At 38.7% G+C, this 18,649-nt stretch overlaps 2 protein-coding genes across 5 annotated transcripts in view; both read left to right on the top strand.

Moving 5' to 3' along the window:
* The window catches only part of LOC117408428 (hyccin 2-like), a 63,131-nt gene extending 56,706 nt beyond the window's left edge, over positions 1-6,425 (top strand). The window contains exon 12 of the mRNA XM_034013422.3: positions 1-6,425. This exon is cut by the window's left edge and continues 1,471 nt beyond it. The gene's annotated coding sequence lies outside the window, so the exon portion shown is untranslated.
* A 907-nt stretch (positions 6,426-7,332) lies between these two features.
* Positions 7,333-18,613, top strand: LOC117400765 (origin recognition complex subunit 2-like). 4 transcript variants are annotated; one of them, XM_034001093.3, is made up of 18 exons: positions 8,004-8,076; positions 8,171-8,203; positions 9,499-9,601; positions 9,752-9,895; positions 10,185-10,262; positions 11,148-11,243; positions 11,346-11,377; positions 11,571-11,628; positions 12,309-12,481; positions 13,027-13,125; positions 13,262-13,371; positions 14,008-14,140; positions 14,533-14,629; positions 16,105-16,251; positions 16,779-16,950; positions 17,373-17,434; positions 17,655-17,773; positions 17,863-18,613. In XM_034001093.3, exons 3-18 carry the CDS (start codon positions 9,505-9,507, stop codon positions 17,944-17,946), a joined length of 1,701 nt encoding a protein of 566 aa, XP_033856984.2. In that variant the 5' UTR covers positions 8,004-8,076; positions 8,171-8,203; positions 9,499-9,504; the 3' UTR covers positions 17,947-18,613. The 4 variants fall into 4 exon arrangements, with proteins under 4 accessions (XP_033856993.2, XP_033857001.2, XP_033857009.2 ...); XM_034001102.3 differs by lacking the exons at positions 8,004-8,076; positions 8,171-8,203 and adding an exon at positions 7,333-7,470; XM_034001110.3 differs by lacking the exons at positions 8,004-8,076; positions 8,171-8,203 and adding an exon at positions 7,482-7,553.
* The last annotated feature ends 36 nt before the right edge of the window (positions 18,614-18,649 follow it).

Here is an 18,649-nt window from a genome sequence, read left to right as displayed (position 1 = left end):
ATTACCTGTAAGATTTGTTATTATAAATATTATTATAATCCAAAAAAAGAATCAAAGAAAAGGGTTCAGAATTCAATGTGTTGGCCGTTGGATCCAGTTCTAGAAAGTTGAAAGTGTCAAGTGCAAGACATGTACGAAGTTAATGGGATCTACAGCCAACCTGCCTTCTCCAATAGCCGTGTGTGGTACAAACAGGCAGGGACCAGCCTGGTACAGTGAGGAGGGAAGGCAAACATTGACTGTGGAATCTACAGTATTGGGTGTTTTCAGCTGCTTGTCTCCTTTGGCAATGTGAACTGTAAGGGTTACGGTGTCTGCACATGTTGGATGCGTGGTTTAATCCAGCTGCTAGAACGTGGTCTCCCAGCACACTTCCTTTTCGTTGTCCGGACATTGTGCCCTGTGACAACAGAGACGTCCGTTCGTACCGGAGTGGGCTCTACACCAGCTCCTACAGTGCATTTCGGCTGATCTCCGGGGGGGGAGATAAAACAGAATTGTTCTGGAATTCTGAAAAACAAAGCATCAGCACAGCGACAGATGGAAATACAATCTCACTTTTAATCCTCTAGGGGGGATTTATTGACCCTCTTTTTAAAATCCCATCATAGAATAAGACATACGACGATACTGTAGTGCAGGGTTACAGGTTATTTAGACCCTCCACTTTTGAGACTGTGTGCTGCTGGCTGTCTTCTTAGCTGCTGTCTACAAAAACGGGTGAAATTCCTCACTGCTTAAAAGCAGGCTATACACTTCACTTGATACACAGGTATTGTGTGTATACAGTCCCCCTTTGCAACAGGGATATTAAGAAGTGGTGTAAGGAATATGTACTAAGGGTTCTGTAGATCCTTATCATAAATGATGTGTGTTTCGTATGAAATGGACCGTGGCATTTTCTTTTAATTTCTTAATCTGAGCAGGTCTATCGAGGGTGAAAAAAAAGACCCAACGACATGGTTAATTTAGTTTAATGGAGTGAGGGAGTGTGGAATTGAGTGAACGATGTAAGCATCCAAATTACATATGCTTTGGGTAATCAGTAGATTTCAGCAGCAATTAGTCTCATCGTTCACCCTTCCTCGATCTGTTCTGTTCCCATAGTTTAATCCCCACGCCCGAGGTTTGAAATATTAAACTAAGGATGCACTCTGCTGTAATCAAATTTAAAAACCTCTTCACCTACCAGCTGAAAATCCGGCAGAAAAGGAAATATAGATTGTGATTTTCAGAGATGGCCATGTTCATAAGTTTTTTTTCAGCAGTCGTCCAACAATTGTTTAGCAACTTTCATTCTTTTGACACCAAAGGGGTTTTAGCATCGCTTATTAAATATTCTGCAATGGTAAAACTTATATGAACATATAGCCCAGAGTCCTGTGTGTTTTATATATGAAACGAGGCCAGTAAAAATTAATGTTGACTTTCTAAAAACTGATCTATATTTAACATCCAGAGTCCAATAAGCTGATGTTAAGCTCTAGCAGTCTGGCGCGTAGTGATTTTCAATGCATTGTTAGTGTTCTGCCTTCTGTTTTGTTTAATATTCTGTTCATGTTGCAATGGTTAAAAGGAATTTGGTCGTTTTTATTTTTCTCTCTTTGTACAAACCTGTATAAAAAACTTTCTCAAACGGTTGAAAGTCATTTAGAAAGCAGTGCTTTAGAATGAAAGTATGTGTTCTACCTGTCACGCCTGGGACGTGTCAAATAAATTGGTTTGCTAAAGGCTGGAAAGGTCGTTCCAGACTTTATTCTCTGCAGTTTTTCCATTACAAGAAAAATCAACATCAAGTGATTGGATATGAAGCGTTGGAAAGTAGCAGTCATTTTCCAGTCTTGTTTTTAATGGGCTACTATATGTTTATCTTGGTGAAGGGTAGGTTTGTGAAAGCTGTTCTATAACTTGGCACTATTGTATTTGCTGACATGTACAATGAATTGTGTTGCCAGTAGAGTGATGTTCACGTTACAGTGTGCAGGAGACAGTAAAGGGTTGTTGGGTTGTTTTCATTTATATTACTAGATGCCTCTTCATGTGACTTGCAATAGTAGCAGCTGATCTGTACTGATTAGCAGTGATCTTGGGCTACCTCATGCTACCTTTTAAGGTAGTCCAAGGTTAGTGCTAATCGAGGTCTGCGAAACCTAGCTGTAAATGCTACCTTTTAAGGTAGTCGGAAGTTTGCAAAAACTGTTGTAAGAGCTTTGGTAAACAAATGTTGTCTGGAATTCAAACTGTGTTGGTAATTAACATTTGAAGGTGTTTAAGCAATATGTATTGTGTGTGATGGGTTGTGACTCCTTCTTAAACTTCATTCACTGTAATGTGTCTATTAACAGATATTTCTAAGAGGAGCCTCTGCATTGCAACATCAGGGACAATTGCAGCAAAAGGTAGGCTAGTATATTACGTTTAGAACACTCCCCTTTCTGTAAAGAGATGAATGCAGTTACTGAACCCTATCCTTTTAAATGTAGATGGCTGGTTTCATAGCCCCTGCACTAATCTGGAACTACCTAATTTTACCTTAGGTAATGTAATCCAAGGCTTGGCTAGCGTTAATCAGGGTCTGTGAAACCAGCCAATAAACTTAAACTAGTCCCAGTTTTTTTTTAGTTAAAATCAAGCAAGCAAAGTTCCATCATTCAAGCTCATGTACTTTGTCTTTCTAGTGTAGGTTTCCTCTGTACAAGAGAGGCTGTGTCCACAGCACCAATAGTCTCCCTTAATTGCTTGCAGATAATGCTGCAGTAAAGATTTCCAGACCTTTAAATCATTTCCTACTAAAACACCTGCAATAGGATTTTCATTTTATCCTTAATGATTTCCTTTAAAAGCCAGAAAATTTGATTTATTTTCCAGTCTATATCCATAGTTAATTGTACTGGACCTAAGTTGACTTAGTACTGTACAATATTGCATTAAATGGATTTGGTATGCCCCTGGAATACATGGTAGTAGTAGTTCTTTTTTTGTTTTTTTCTCTTCGTTTCTGTAGTAGGAATGATGTTGGAGATGTGCATGGATTTCTATATTGGGAGGACTCAGTTTTATATCATAGGCATAACATTCGCAACACACTGGGTCACATTATGGAATAGAGTGTCTTGTGCACACTTTGGGTACTTCTGCTGTCGTTCTTCCTCTGAAGAATTGTTTGTGGCTGTTCTGAATTTGTCAGTTGATTGTGTAACAATGCTTAAAAGGTGAAACTCTATAACCACGACTGCACATGAGCCCGGCTCATTTGCATTGAGGCGGAGACGCTCACTGGCAATGTGCAGGCTGCCGGTTCATGCCCAGCCTCCTCTTTGTTACAGTTGCTTCAAGTACACGATGACACTTGTTGCTAAATAATCAGATGCCAAGGTTTTAAAATAACGTTTTCTTACATTCGGCATATCCACATTCTTACCAGTCCCCTGTCATTTTTCTGTTGGGTTCGTATTCCAGACTTCAAATTCCCTTTGACTCGGGTGAAGCCAGTTGTTCATCAACACCGATGAAGACTTTAGCCAAAAAATGTTTGTGTACTTGAATAATTTTCTTTATCCTCAGGTTTTTTAATTAAGCTTGACATTTGAAGTTGGGTGGACGAATTATATCCTTTCATCTCAGTTCATTAACCTCATTACTTACTAAAATTTGTTTCCATCAAAACCTTTGCTATTGTACACTATTACTCCAAAAAAAAAATAGTTTAATTTATTTTCTTAATCTTTGTGCCATAGTTGCTGTAGTGTTAAAATGATTTATGTTTTAAATTGGACTGAGCAAAAAAAAAAAAACAGACCCAGGCACACACATTTAGTCTTCACAGGGTTTTACCAAATGTTCTATTGCAATCATAAGTTCAAATAACGAAATGTGTTATATTGCAAATATATAATGTGTGGTTATATTTCATGCAGAATGAATTTAGAAGTAGAGCAAAGGCATTAGGGTTATGAATCCCAGATATGGTGTGTGTGTGTGATATTAGAAACGGTTTGTGTAAGCTGTTCTATTACAGATGCCTATGTACTGATTGATCAAGCTAATCAGATCATTCAAGTCAGAGTAAGATAACTGTTTAGATCCATAAGGAAGTTAAATACAATTCACAATCAGACGAGACCTGCTACAATGCTATCGATGGTTAGCATTTCTTTACCATTGATTTTATTATTATGTATGTTTTTAATTCAAACTTATTTTCTGTGCTGCTGCTGTAGAACATGTATAAAGGAAAGATAAAGAGAATGTCTGTGTTACACAGTATGTATATCTCTGAAGGCTGCTATGTATAGTTCCGATCCCTTATTGAGATTTTATGTCAGCAGACTGAGCCTAGCTCATTTTTAAGTACATGCCTTTGTAAAACAAAAGGTGAAAATGCATGTGGACAGTGTGTGGTTTCTTTGTTACCTATAGCCCTCCCACTAAGCACAACACTTTACTTTGCCCACCCCCCTCCTTGAAACTTAAGCCTCCACCCTTGTGCACGGTGCATGGAAGCACAGTATTACACAGCTGCTAGCTGATGTTCTAAAGGGAGTCTTGCTTAGGGAGATTCTTTCATAGGTGGTAGAGATGGTGATGTTATTAAATGTTAGTGAACACTCTCTACTGTTCCTGCCTCATTCTACAGTTAATTATTGCATTTTTAGCCATGGAAATTACTTGGACCCATTTTGTACATTATTCCACTGATCAGTTGCGGGAACGCTACCAAAGTAATTTGTCTGCTTGTTACTCGTTTGGAGAAGACCTGTATTCTATCTTCTGAGCGTCATATTGTGTAAACAAGGCTAGAAATACTAAAAGAAACGCAAATTAAATGACAGATGTTTCGACAAAGTCTTTTTCAATGTAATTTTTCAAAACATCCGTCATTTAATTTTAGTTTCTGTGTCTATAAAAATGAAGCACTGTTGAGTGTTTAACTGTTATGGATAAATCTGTCACTTTCAACCAATCCTTTTGTTGCTGAGGACAGGGTGGGTAGGGAGTGAAATGACTTTGGTAGCATTTCCCATCTGATTTGCACATATAAATATCCAAACAATTGTAATTGTATTTAAAAATGACATTCCCAACAATGCACAGCACACGGGGTACAGTCAGCAGTGTTCACTAATGTTGTTTTAATGTATGCTGCCACCTTTTGGCAATCTGCAAGAATTATGGGGTACAGTTTATTTTTTTTAACAATAGGTTGGTCAAATTGTTAATTTGTTGTGTGCAAGTTATAGGTGTATGTATCATTGGAATGCTTTACTGTATTTACAGCATGGGATAAGAATCCTTGTATTTGGAGGGGGGAGGGGGGAAGACGGGGTAGTTAATTGCTGCTATCAACCTGACAATCAACTATTTGGCCAACTCTTCTCACATCTGCCAATACTACTGTTGAGTGGGAATTAAAAATAAATACATAAATCAAAAGTTCTATAAACTTTACAAAATCTATGCAACAAATCAGGTGTAATTGTGTTATTTGAAACATGCTAGCTTTGATCACTTTGGCTGTTCTGTTTGTTATATGAGTGTAAACAACCCTCTAGCAGCAACAACACTCTCGCACGTCTCTCTTTGTTTTTTCTGTTTTCGTTTTCCTGACTGACATTCCTGCTCAGGTGAGGGCGACACCAAAGGTCACTTCCAGTGTTACAGGTAATAGGACGCACATGGAAAAACTAAGTGTGGTCAGGTGGGATCTTATTAAGTGTAACACAGGAAGTGAATTTGCAGAAGTACTTCTATTGGATTTAGTGGTGTGGCAAGATAAAAGTACTTCACCTGAGACAAAGAAAAAAAAAATCAGAGGCACGTGTGACAGTGTTGTTGTTTTAATGTGTGTTTTTTTTTTTAAGCCTTGATTCTGACACCTGAAATAACAGATAGTGAGACATCATTTACACACACTGTTACACACTGAGGCAGTCCTCTGTCTGAGTGTGTCTGATTTAGGGACTACATTTCCAGCACTGCAGTTCTGTATCAGTATTAGAAATGACCTACAAAACCTGAAAGCATTGTTTTTCCACAGAAGTGAGGTATCTCTGCCACTGCACAGACATACAGAATTGCTTTAAGTGTACAGTATGTGGGACCAGTGCAAAGACTTTCTTGTGACGACAATGTTTATTGTGAAAATATATTAAAAGATGCTGGGTATCCATTCAGGGGTCATTCAATTCATGCATGTAAGCCATTCTCTTTACAGCTGTTCTTGCCAATGGGTAAAGCTGTTGACATAAAGATGTGAACTGTCGTACCATTGATGATGTAAATATCTGTCTGAAATTAAAAAAAGGAGTATTTTAAATCCTTGTAAATAAAGATGTACAAAACAAATCGATCAGTCTGCAATGCAGAGAGAGAAAGATCTGTCTGTAATGTGTTGAATAAATATCGTGCTGTTTCTGGACAACTAACTGTGTCTGCATTTTTCTTTTTTTCTTATTATTTGTTTATTTAGCAGACGCCTTTATCCAAAGCGATTTACAGAGACTAGGGTGTGTGAACTATGCATCAGCTGCAGAGTCACTTACAATTACGTCTCACCCGAAAGACGGAGCACAAGGAGGTTAAGTGACTTGCTCGAGGTCACACAATGAGTCAGTGGCTGAGGTGGGATTTGAACCGGGGACCTCCTGGTTACAAGCCCTTTTCTTTAACCACTGGACCACACAGCCTCCTTATAGGTACTGTTTGGGTAACTAGAATTTTCAGTAAGTCAACAGGGCAACATTTTACAGAATTCTGTAATACTGTAAAAAATGTAGACAATCACAGCTGTTAGTAAGTAGCGGGGTCCTGAATGATATAGCGTTTCATGTCCCCACATGTTGCTACAACTGTTTAAATAACGTACGTGTGTTTGCCATCATTCTAAGTGGTTCTGGGTTATGTTGTTCCAATATTGATTAATTATGAATGTTCTCTAAATCTGCCATTGTCTGGAGAATCCCTAGTGCCAGGACTGAGCAGCCTTCCTCATTATATTCAAATTAGTGGACAATGTGACTTTTCAACTCTGTTTGCCCCAGCTACTCTGCAAATAGATAGACAGAGTTACTGAGTGCAATGAATCTCCTATTAACGGCTGATGAGTTAATAATACTAGTATCAGCATAAGACACTCTCTTTAGTTGAATGGCAAGGCTTTGATCTCTTTGATCCATATGCTGTAGTTTGTGGTCCTCGTCCTGCCCTTGCCTTTCCATTCAATTCAATGGGCTGAGATGCCAATTGATTACAACTGTCACATGATTTCAATGGAATGACGTCATGTAAAGCTACTTACTCTGCAGTCCCTGTCTGGCACGGTCATTTTAATGTCATACCATTGCAAAGAACTGTTACCTTAAAAAGTGGGGCATACTGAATCGTCAAAAACTAGTAAAAAAGTGAAATGACTCAAAATTGTATGCGCTTCGTCTTTTCCTCAATATAGTGTGACAGGCAGATTTTGCTGAGGTGAGTCACCTTGCTTAAGCATCAGAACCGTTAACGGTATGTGGCTGCAGGAAATAGGATTCAGACCGGCGAAGCGGAACATTGTGAGAATCATTTATTTAATGCAATATCAAAACCTCACTAAAATATGTAAAAATAATGTGTGTGTGTGTGTGTGTTTTTTTTTTTGTTATTTTTTTTTTGTATATTTACTGTTTATAATTAATTGTATTTACTGTATAGAGTTGTATTGTTATTTTTTAAGATTTACTTGAATTGGCGGTTTTCCTTATACAATGCTACATTCTAATACAAATATTAGGATAAAAATACAATTAAATACGTTTTGCAGAAATATACTGTAATAAAACCATTGATATAAAATGGGCACAGTAACTTTTTAATGCAGTACGACTGCTTCCAAAACACGGTAATATTACAATATAATCAACTACAACTCCCATACTGCTACGAGACACTACAACAACCAACATACCAAGTGCTGTGCTTGGCACTCTGGGATTTGGAGTTTTTAACAAATTCTCTGTTTTGATTGGCTAGATAAAAAGCATTTGCCTTTACCCTTTGCCCCTGTTTAAATACCAACGGCTGGCGGGAGTTTTTCATGTGGGTAACGCATTAAATAATATTTACAATTTGTTTATGTTAATGGAAATGTTCGAGACTGAGTTTTCTTTACAATATACATTTCATATTACAGTTGCGGTGCGTGAAGACTTGTGAGGCGAAGCTGGTTTGTAATTTTAATATTTTTTAACTGATATTATGGCAATATGGCCACCATCAGTCCAAGTTTTTAGATCTTTTTTATCAGAATCCTTCATGTTTTTTTTTTCCTTCAAACATAACACTTTTTACACTTACGCGTTTTTAAAGTGTGTGTATATATTGATCATAAAAATGATCACGTTATTTGCCTGTCATACATGTTACGTTGTATATTGTGTCAACTATAAGTACATCAAAGCTCGTGTTTATTTTTCTTACATTTGTTTTCTCGCAATTTCACGAGACGCGCCTTTCACTATCGGATCAAGAGTTTCTGGCGTTGGCACACAAAAGTCGTTACCCATGCAGCAAACGCCATTTCTGTGTGTTTCTCGTATAATGTGTTACACACTACACTACAGTGTTACAAAAACAGCGTTGCATTGCTTTCCAGAGATATCTGACGCTAACCCTCTTTCTGTTCCAACATGACTCATGAGCATGTCTAGTACAAGGCTCACAGCGTATGTGTGCCAAACAGGTGTGAAAGACGATTTTGTTGTCCAGAATACAAATAATTGTGATGAATGTATACGGGACTGTAAACCACAGAAGGCTAAATTATAGGAAATGAATTTGGTGAACAAACATTCAAGAAGTATAGTATTCATAATTTAGTATAAACAACTACTTTTGGGACGTTGCGGCTTTAATCATATTAGTAATTTTATTACCCCGAAACTGAAGCACACCGCACCGCTTCAGCTTTGTTTTTTTTATATTGTGAAAAATCTTGTATACTTTTCTTGATAAACTAATACATAAATGCACAAATGAACCATTTCAATAAGCTTAAAGTAAATCACACGTCTGCATATTTACATAAACACAAATCCACAGAGCAATTCATAAATAAATAAACATTTAAATGTCAGCTGAAATACAAAAGCAAAGCAGATTTGTACTTCTGCATCATCAGGGGATACAGAATTTTATGGAGGTACAGAAATATGCGTAACACCAGTGTAAGGCCAGAAAGTGGTACATCATCAGAATGTGGTAGGCGTACCAAAACATGACCCGTGTAGCATCAGAAAATGGTACGCTGTCACTGACAACTGCACAAATCCCTACAAACAAGGCAAACTGCAGTTCACCTACAACATTGTATATGTTTACAATTTTAGAAAAACATTGTTGCTCATCAGTCACATAAATTAGCTAAATTGTGAAAAATAACTAAATGCTGTTTACCAAGTCATTGGAAATCGGGCCCATTGTGTGTTTTTATTTAACATGAAGTGTCTTCTCTTTTCACAGTAAGTAATGAGTTCACAGAAACAGCCAAAAGAGGGCCGGGTGTTGGAGGTTCGCTTTGTAGGAGATGAAGAGGTTTTGCAACACATTGTGGATAAACAAGAAGGTGCAGTACTGACCATAGTTAAACACTGCCAATGTCAAGTGACCAAGGCTACGAAATGTAACATTGAACTGAGTTGCGTGTGCTGTGAGTGTTCTAGTAAATGCAGCATGAAACTAAATGAGAAAACTACATGCTTGTTTTGTACGCTAGGCGTTAAGGTGGGAAAGAATGCCGTTCAGACTTTGGTATCCCTCAAGACTCCTCGGAAGAGTGAGCCCGAGGACTCTGAGGATGAAGACCATGAGGTTTGCAATGAACAGGACTATGTGGAGGCGCTGGGGACAGCAGCTCAGGGTAAATGACTTCATATGAAATAGGGCAATGCTGATGTAGTCGCAGGGGGACGAAAGCCATTACAATCTACTGCTCCCAGTATGTGCTTTGTACCCCATGATCAATTTGAATGTCTTTTTATTTAGTTTGTAGGTTGTATGAGATGTATACATATGTCCCCAAAAAACTGAGGACCAAAGTGCTGAGTATGAATACTGCTGTTAGGTGCATGGGGGGGTAAGGGTGTCTGCTCAGAAATAATAATGGCTTCTGATTATTTGTTTCATTCACTTGGTGGTTGTTCCTGAAGATGCCAGCTGTGGATCAGGGGGAGGGGATGTGTTCACATTCCAAGCTGTGAAGAGATCGAACAGGATGGCTCAGCTGGGTAAATTCTGCATGCTTTCAGGGGTGCTGTTGTGCGTTTCCGTTACTCTGTAGATTGCATATATGCAGTTTTTGAAAGCAAATGGTTGCTTTTATTATTGTAAACAGAATGAAACCCAATTTTAAAGAAAGTTCTCAGTTTGCATGGCTTGCTATCTGGTCGTCTGTTACTGTGTTATAGTATTAAATATGTTAGGCATCCTTGGGGTAACTTCAAAACACAGGTGCATTACCTATTGTAGCCCTGCTGTAGTAACCATGTAGTGATATTAACTACATGCACGTAGCATACAGCTCTATGATTGAGTACGGCACTACCTATAAAAACAATTTCTTTGTGTTATAAATAAATAATGTGAATTTTGAGTTCCACATTTTCATCTGACACATTTGTGGTTTGGAGGTACAGCCCTCTTTTTCTATTGCACTAGTTTAGTATAACTGTGGGGAGACAGTGATCTCTAGTGGTTGATTTATTTTTCAATTCCCAATATGATTTCTACTACAGTAAATTGTATTCATTTGAATGCTACTTTCTCCATTAAGTAAGCAATGATTTTACTGTACCTACTGGGCATTGATTACAATCTTCATATGACTTGGAGCCAGACTGCACTGTCAGATTGCCGTTGATTTTTAGGCTTACAAGATTTACAAATAATGTCGGATTCCAGATTCGACAGGTTCTGGTTTGTAGAGGGTTAAATTTAGTTTCATTCAGCCCCCAAAAATTATGAATTATACAGGCCTGTTTGTGGAGGGGCTGGATCAGACCAGTTTTACTAAAACTCATTTAAAAAACAAACAAAAAAACAGTACTTTTACGCATTTCAATTCATGTTTCCATAATATGTGACAGCGCCTTTCGGTGTTTCTTGTTTTACAGCCTCAGAATTGGCCAGAACCCCAGGGAAGAGTGTTAAATTCAGCACAGCCGATTCACCCTCTCAAGAAGTCACCAGTCCAACCAGAGCAAGCAACAGTATGTGTTTGAGACATCAACCCAATACAATATTCCAGGGTGTGGTTTCATACATGTGGTAGAGCTGTCTCCTTTATTAACTATACTGTCATTCTTTTGCAGGACAACCAACCCAATACAAGACCCCCTCAAAGGTGAGCAGAGATTTGACCAGGGTAACTCTTAAGAAAAGTGTGTTTACTTGACTTGGCTTCTTTTAAATTTTACCTTGGAATTGTGATAGAAAGCTTTGGATGAGGTTTTTGTCTAATGAAATGAAAACCGTTAACGCAGTTTCACAGATGTTTTGCTTTAATTTATGTGTTTATATTTTCTGTTTGTTTTTAGGGGAAAAAGAATCAGTTTGTGTCAACCACACCACACAGGTTGAGAAAAAGATTATCCGGTATGCTTATTTACTTTTTACTCGTGCTGGCACAAGCATGTTTTTTTGTGTGTGTGTTTTGAATGTTCTTTCAAAATTTCACATGTTCTTTCATTTTGAATTGACGTGGAAACAAAAGAATAATTTGTGCCATATGACAGTATAAACTTCTTGGGAGGAAAATAAAAGCAATACCCCACCAAATTACTGTAAAAAAGGAGAAAACAGTATAATTTCTTCTGTACAGAATAACGTATGTTCAAATATCATTTTTGCATTAATTTCCTTTGCATGATATCATTTCCTTTGTGTGATCTAAATTCTGTTATACAAACACATTTCAAGAACTTTGTGTCCCAGACATCCTTTTTTCCTCATTAGTTTTTCTGATCTGAAATATAATGTTACATATATTCTAATGTAGTGTGAGTGGGTGACCCTGAAAGACATGCAGCTGATTTTTTGTTTTATTAGTCCTTGGTACTTTTTTAAAATTCTTCTTTAGTATAAAGTCTAGCTGCTATCTTTCTGTAACCTTTAATCCACCTCTCTGTATGTATCAGTTTAAAAATAATTTTACTGAACGTTTTGCATTAGACTGCATAGTTCCATACCAAGAGCATGTGTTCTTTGTATGTTGCGGGGAAGAAGGTGTAACCTCTGTGCAGTAACTTGCAGGTGTTCAATGTGTTGTTCTCTAGCTCCTAATCTGAGGTCGGACAGTGACAGCGACTTCTCTCCTTCCAACTCTGAGGAGGAGCTGGAGGCTGAGGAGGAGGTCCTCAAGCCAGCTCCAGAGCCCAAGCCTGCGAGCAAGGCACCAGCTGCAGGGCTCTACAAGACACCAGCCAAGAAAACCAAGAAGGCTCCGGAAGTACGTTCTGAGGGCTTGGGTCGGGAGCATTAGTTTGGGTTGAACAGAAAATGTTAGTTAAAGTAAATGAACTGGCCCTGTGCTGAAAATTCAAATTAGTGGAAAACTCAGTTGACAATATCCCCTTCATAGAATATATAGTTTTGTTTTGTTTTTCTGTAGCATTGTACTGGAAACTTTTATAGGCAACTTGGCCTTGAACACGGGTTCAATTGGGGAACAAGAAGGTGATGTTTGAAGATGTCCTGTATGGATAATCCAGGTGATTTGTGTGGAATGTCTGTTCAAATAGGACACACAACAATAACAAAATCATCTTGGTTTCCATGGAGATCATCTTTCTTTAATTGTTAAAGTTTGGTTGCTTAGGCAAATACGTTGCTACAGAATACTCTTCCAGAAATGTAGGCCAAAAAAATATCTATACTAGCCTGGCCCACCCCTCCGAGTTGCACTCTTTTATTTAAATATGCATTTCTAAAATCTCAAGAACTATTTGGATGTCATAATGATGGCACTACTGATAAATGTGTCTTTTTATTTAGCCCAGCCTGGTAGAAGAGTATTTTGAAGCGCACAGCAGTTCAAAGGTGTTGACCTCAGACAGGACTCTCCAGAAACTGCAAACCCCACAACTGGACCAGGTCTGTGATCCTTGCATTTCCTTGTTCTGCTCTAGTTAGCTCAGCAGCTAGAAGTCAATACCACTATCAGTTTATGCTTTTTTTTTTTTTTTTTTTCTTCCTGGACATTTGATTTCTTTTGTTTGTTTCTCGGTAGGAGACGTTATGCAGGCTGCTTGATGGCACTTCTACGGCGTTTTCTGCAGAACTGAAACAGTTAAACAAAGAACATGAGAGGCTGTTTCACAAGTGGATGCTGCAGTTACAGTAAGTAGTACAGAATCGGTCAAAATCAACCTTTATGGGCAAAATTAGTCTTTACGCTAAAAGTAATAAAAGAACAAAGACACGTTCTTGAGGTTTGATTTCAGGCACTCACTGTTGGGGTCCTGAACACACACTGCAATAAATGCCTCTGTCCTTGGTGCTGAAGTCTTGCATCCACAAGCAGTTCTGGTCTAGCCTGATGCTGATTCAGGTTCTAATAATGATTACATTATTTATTCTGTGACAAGAGTGGTTGTTCTGTGATTATGGATTCTTTAGTTGGTTAGTCATACTCAGGGTTTGGTATCAGGACTTCCCTTGTTTAGATATATTATTGAAATGACCAGGTTCCAGGAGTTTGAACCATCAGTCCCCTGTTAAATCTGCTCTGAACTGACCGCGCTTATCACAGCATGATTGGTTCTTGCAGCTATAAGGTAGGAGCAATTGACGTCTCATCGAACCCCTGGGTCCTGATCAGGACTGGATGGCTAGTTTGAGTTTCAAGCCATGCTAACTAATCCTTATTACAAAAAATACTACATTTTGAACCTCACCTAAATCCCCTATTGAGGGAAACTTTAATGACCTTTCCCTGATGAAAATCTCTAATGTAATTCATTTTCATTTGAAAAGAGTGGGCTTCAATATAGTGCTGTTTGGGCTGGGCTCCAAGAGGACCTTGCTGGAGAAGTTCCGCACCAGCATGCTCTTGGGTTCCATTCATGTGGTCATCAATGGCTTCTTCCCCAGCATCACCATCAGATCGGTACGACCTGTCACGTGTGTGTTTTTTCTATTCTCATTAAACAGTTGTCCTATCTGTATTCACATAAAAAGTGTAAAAATATAAACTGCAGGCTGTCCGTGTGCTAAACATGTGTTACTGTGTCTTTTATGTACATTAGTATAGCTGCATGGACCCGTCATTCAGAATGAGCACTCGATAGCAAGCAGGCTTCAACTGGAATCAACCCCACTGTCTCTCCCCCGGGTATCAGCACCTGATTGCTGTGGGGAGCTCACTCTGCACTGTCGTGCTGTTTGTGCAGCTCCATGCGTTACTAAGAAAAGCTGTAGAAGGGTACATGGAGAAGATCAGAGATATGACAAGGGTAGTGGTCCTCGCTTATGTATTATAACTAACTTTTGGCCTTACAGATTTTGAATTCAATCACAGAAGATGTTTTAGAACATGAAGGACATTTCCGTAACCCACTGGATCAGCTGGACTTCATTGTTGAAACACTGAAGGAAGGTAAGAACAGGCTTCCCCCAGTGGTGTAGTGGTAAATAAAAAAAGTGGCCCTGTTTGGTGGAGATGAACAGATAGATTCAACAGAGACAGAGTGAAGATGAACAGTTACATTGTTAGCGCCCCATTCAGTCCTTTTCCTCTCAGGTGCTGTTCAGACCCAACGGTGCGCTTCCTGTGAACAGTTCTGTGAGGGTCCTTTCGTGGGCTAGGATGAAGGCTTCTGGCTGGTCCAGTGTGCCTGACAACAGAACATTAACAAAATATAAACAACCAATCACAGAACACTCACACTTACACTCACACTCACACAAACAGAACACACAGTCCAGTGGCCACGCCCCCATGCTCATGCCACAGTTCTGACAGAGCTCTCAGCTGTCAATCTTGCACGCAGCAGCAACACAACACAGGTGCTCACTGTTAAAATATCTTGTCTTTAACCTAGTATTTGCATATCACAGGAGAGAAATGAGTAAACTCTGTATCCCTTATGAGAAGTGGGTAAAAGCTATATTGCCAAATTAAAAGTGGGTTAATGCCGTTTACCTGCGTATACCCTCGACTACGCCACTGGCTACCCCTATACTTATAACTGCTGTATGGGTATAGGTAAGTACATTGCGTATAACCTGAAGGATTTGCCTCTAGTTAAAGTACTTAATGTTAAAGTGTCTGGAAATTGAGTCGTCTTGGTATTCATTTATCGTCCATACAAAAGTATTTATAAAGGTAGATAATTGGTGAATGATTAGAAAAGCAATCCATTTAGTTTGTTACTTATTTAAGGGACACTTTTTGACTGACATCACTGCTCAGCTCTCTGCATTGATCAGTCACTAATTTGATACAAATCAAAGTTTCTTTCGCATGAAGCATACGTGTATATTTTGGACACGACAGAATCGATTTCATAAATCCTTTTTCTCGGAATACGTGTTTTAAAAGCTGGAGGATAGCAAGTGACATTGCTGTGTATTTTGGCAAAGCTGCAGTCATGGGTATAGCATTTAAAAATAAAAAAAGGAAGGAAATTTTTCCGTGATGTTTCTGGTTTTGCTTTTAATGTCACATGCAGCTCATGGCAAAACCAAGAATGTCTGCTTTGCAATGGGAGTGAAGCCAAGGCCAAACCTAAGTGTTTTCAAAGTGCAGCACGTTGCAGAGCAGGCTCCTACTTTCATGCATGTCCCGGTACTGATTTCCAAAGAACATTATTTTGCAGGGATGGAAATAAGACTCCCATTGCATAGTTCCTGGTTTAACTAGTCTGATAAGACACACCTGAGCTTGTTACCGCTACACTGTGGCTAATCAAGGTTGTATTAAAACCTGGAATGGGTGAAACTGCTATGCAATAGGGGTCTTATTTCCATCCCTGTTTTTGGCTGCTTTCCATAGGATGCAGATGAATATACAGTATAATAATTGACTTTATAAAGTGTAAAAACTGTCAAACATTTATTTTTTTATAACAGATCCGGATCTTCAGCTCTTCCTGCTGATCCACAATATCGACGGGCAGATGCTGCGAGGAGATAAAACCCAACAGATACTGGGACAGCTGGCTGCGATCCCAAACCTTCACCTCATAGCCTCCATTGACCACATCAACGCACCTCTCTGTCAGTAACATGCTGTCTTTTTACTACAAGCGCCCAGCTTAATCTGTTAGGATACATGCTTTCAGTTCAGTCTGCATATTAGTCAGTTTATGCTATTCTGTGGCTTATGATTTTCCTTCCTGTCACATTATACGCTACAAATATTTTAGTTTGACCGTTCTGGTTTTAAAACGTCTTTAGATCAACTGTGGCCGGTTTTGAGTTGAATGTGATTTCTGTCATTTTATTTATTCATCTTTTAACTTGCAAGACCACACAATAACATGTAGTACTATTAAAATGAACAAACTCTGTCTTTTGAGAATGGCCTGCCAATGAGAAATAAAATAACTTTGTTATATAACCCTTATTCTTGAGTAAAATGGATTCCTGGGTTCAAATAAATCACAAGTGCAATTTTAAATAAGGTGGTTTCAGTGTAGCAGTCAGTGGCACAATTGACCTAGAGACTAATCTGCTCCATTAATACCACTGCTCAGATACACACACAGTACCACTGATTTGGGTTTTTGTTTGTTTTTACACAGCATGGGACCAGTTCAAGATGAGCCAGTTTAACTGGTTGTGGTACGAGACCACCACGTACCAGCCGTACATCGAGGAGACTTCGTACGAGAACTCGCTGCTCGTCAAGCAGTCTGGAGCCCTGGCGCTTAGCTCGCTGACACACGTCATGCGCAGTCTGACGCCTAACGCAAGGTAACACATTCCCTCTGCAAGACTGAGATAAACCGGGGGGGGTGTGTAGTAACTTCATACACTGATGGCTAGTTTCACAGACCCTGATTCTCACTAATCTTGGACCTGCTAATGTTATTTTAGGTAAAATATTCCAAGACTAGGGCTAATCGGGGTCTGCAAAACCAGCTGTGAGTGTCCAGGTGGTTTGTTACGGGTAATTGCTAAATATAAAAATGATATTAAAGGAATAAAGACGACATCCTATGCTAATTGTGTGCTCATATTATGCTCAACAGTTACCTACATTTTACTAGAGTTTTTAAAACTCTGCTTCTAGTACCAGCAGATCTAAAGTAGTTGAGGGTAGTTTCATTGCCTTGGCCTGTGCTAGGATTAACAAGGGTCATTATAAATACATACTGTTTTTTAATTAATTTTAGGGGAATATTCAGACTGCTGGCAGAATTTCAGCTTGAAAACAAGGATAATCCCTCTTATACAGGTAAGATATAAAATCGGAAGCTAATGTTTTCGGATTAGAAATAAAAAGCATTTATATGTATAGCCCATTTATATTATATTAAATAAATAACCATCAGGACATTTTCTTTTGTTCTACAAACTGCAGAACCTTGGAATTGTGAATGAGAATTCTACATGGTGTACTGTACTCAAAGGTTACTTGCTTTTCATCTTACTTTTTCTTTGTTTATGGGGTTAAGGTTTATCTTTCCAAGACTTTTACCAGCGCTGTCGTGAGGCTTTCCTGGTGAACAGTGACATCACCCTGAGGACCCAGCTGACAGAGTTCAGGGACCACAAGCTCATCAGGACCAAGAAGGTGAGAGAAAGAGCACTGTAGCAGGGAGGGGAGATCAGCTCAAAGTGCATGGATAATACAATTCGTTTTGTTGTTTGTTTTTCCTGTAGGGTGCAGATGGTGTTGAGTATCTGATCATACCCATTGAGACTGGAACTCTGACAGATTTCCTGGAAAAGGAAGATCAAGAATAAAGGCACGCTGGTGGCCAGTGCTACCTATACAATATCTTGCTAATACCAGTGTGCTCAACCCTGTCCGTTTTAAACTTAGTGCGGCTATCCAAAGCTAGTAAATCGTATCAACCCTTGACAGGTGTATTTAGCACTTATTATGAACTGTGCAAATTATTCAACTGCAGCAAATTAGCAGGGTGCTTATCTATGGACGTATCCAGTGAGGTGTGTTTTGCAGAGATCCTGTTGAAAGAATTCTGCGAACTGGCCCCAGTGAGTTTCTCTGCACTGTGTTGTGCACTGTGTTGTACAACGTGCTGTATTGCAGCATTAAGTTGGTGGTTGTTTTACCACTCAGTAGTACCACGATGCCTTAGCAAACCACAATTTAATAATTCAGACTTGATTTCAAGTTGAATGAATTTAAAAGGTAGTTCACTGTAGCAAGCTTATTAGTAGCTTTTGCAGAAGTACTATCCATCTTTGTGTTGCAATCATTGTACAGTGTATTTTGATAGCAGTTAAAGGTCTAGTACTGTAGTAATTGTTTTCAATACTAGAACAATATTCATCCCCCATGTGGCAAAAAATATGATGTATACAAAATGTATTTGTATGTAAATTTTGTATTTGTAAAAACACAAAATAAATAAAAGCATTGAATATGTATTTATTCATTTTCCCATTCCTATGCAAATGTGAACAGTTGAAATGTAACAGT

Source organism: Acipenser ruthenus, chromosome 10 (genome assembly GCF_902713425.1).
Source record: "Acipenser ruthenus chromosome 10, fAciRut3.2 maternal haplotype, whole genome shotgun sequence".
In the NCBI taxonomy this organism is placed as follows: Eukaryota; Metazoa; Chordata; class Actinopteri; order Acipenseriformes; family Acipenseridae; genus Acipenser; species Acipenser ruthenus.
Note: the sequence above shows the minus strand (reverse complement) of the source record. Positions and strands in the feature narration are given on the sequence as shown.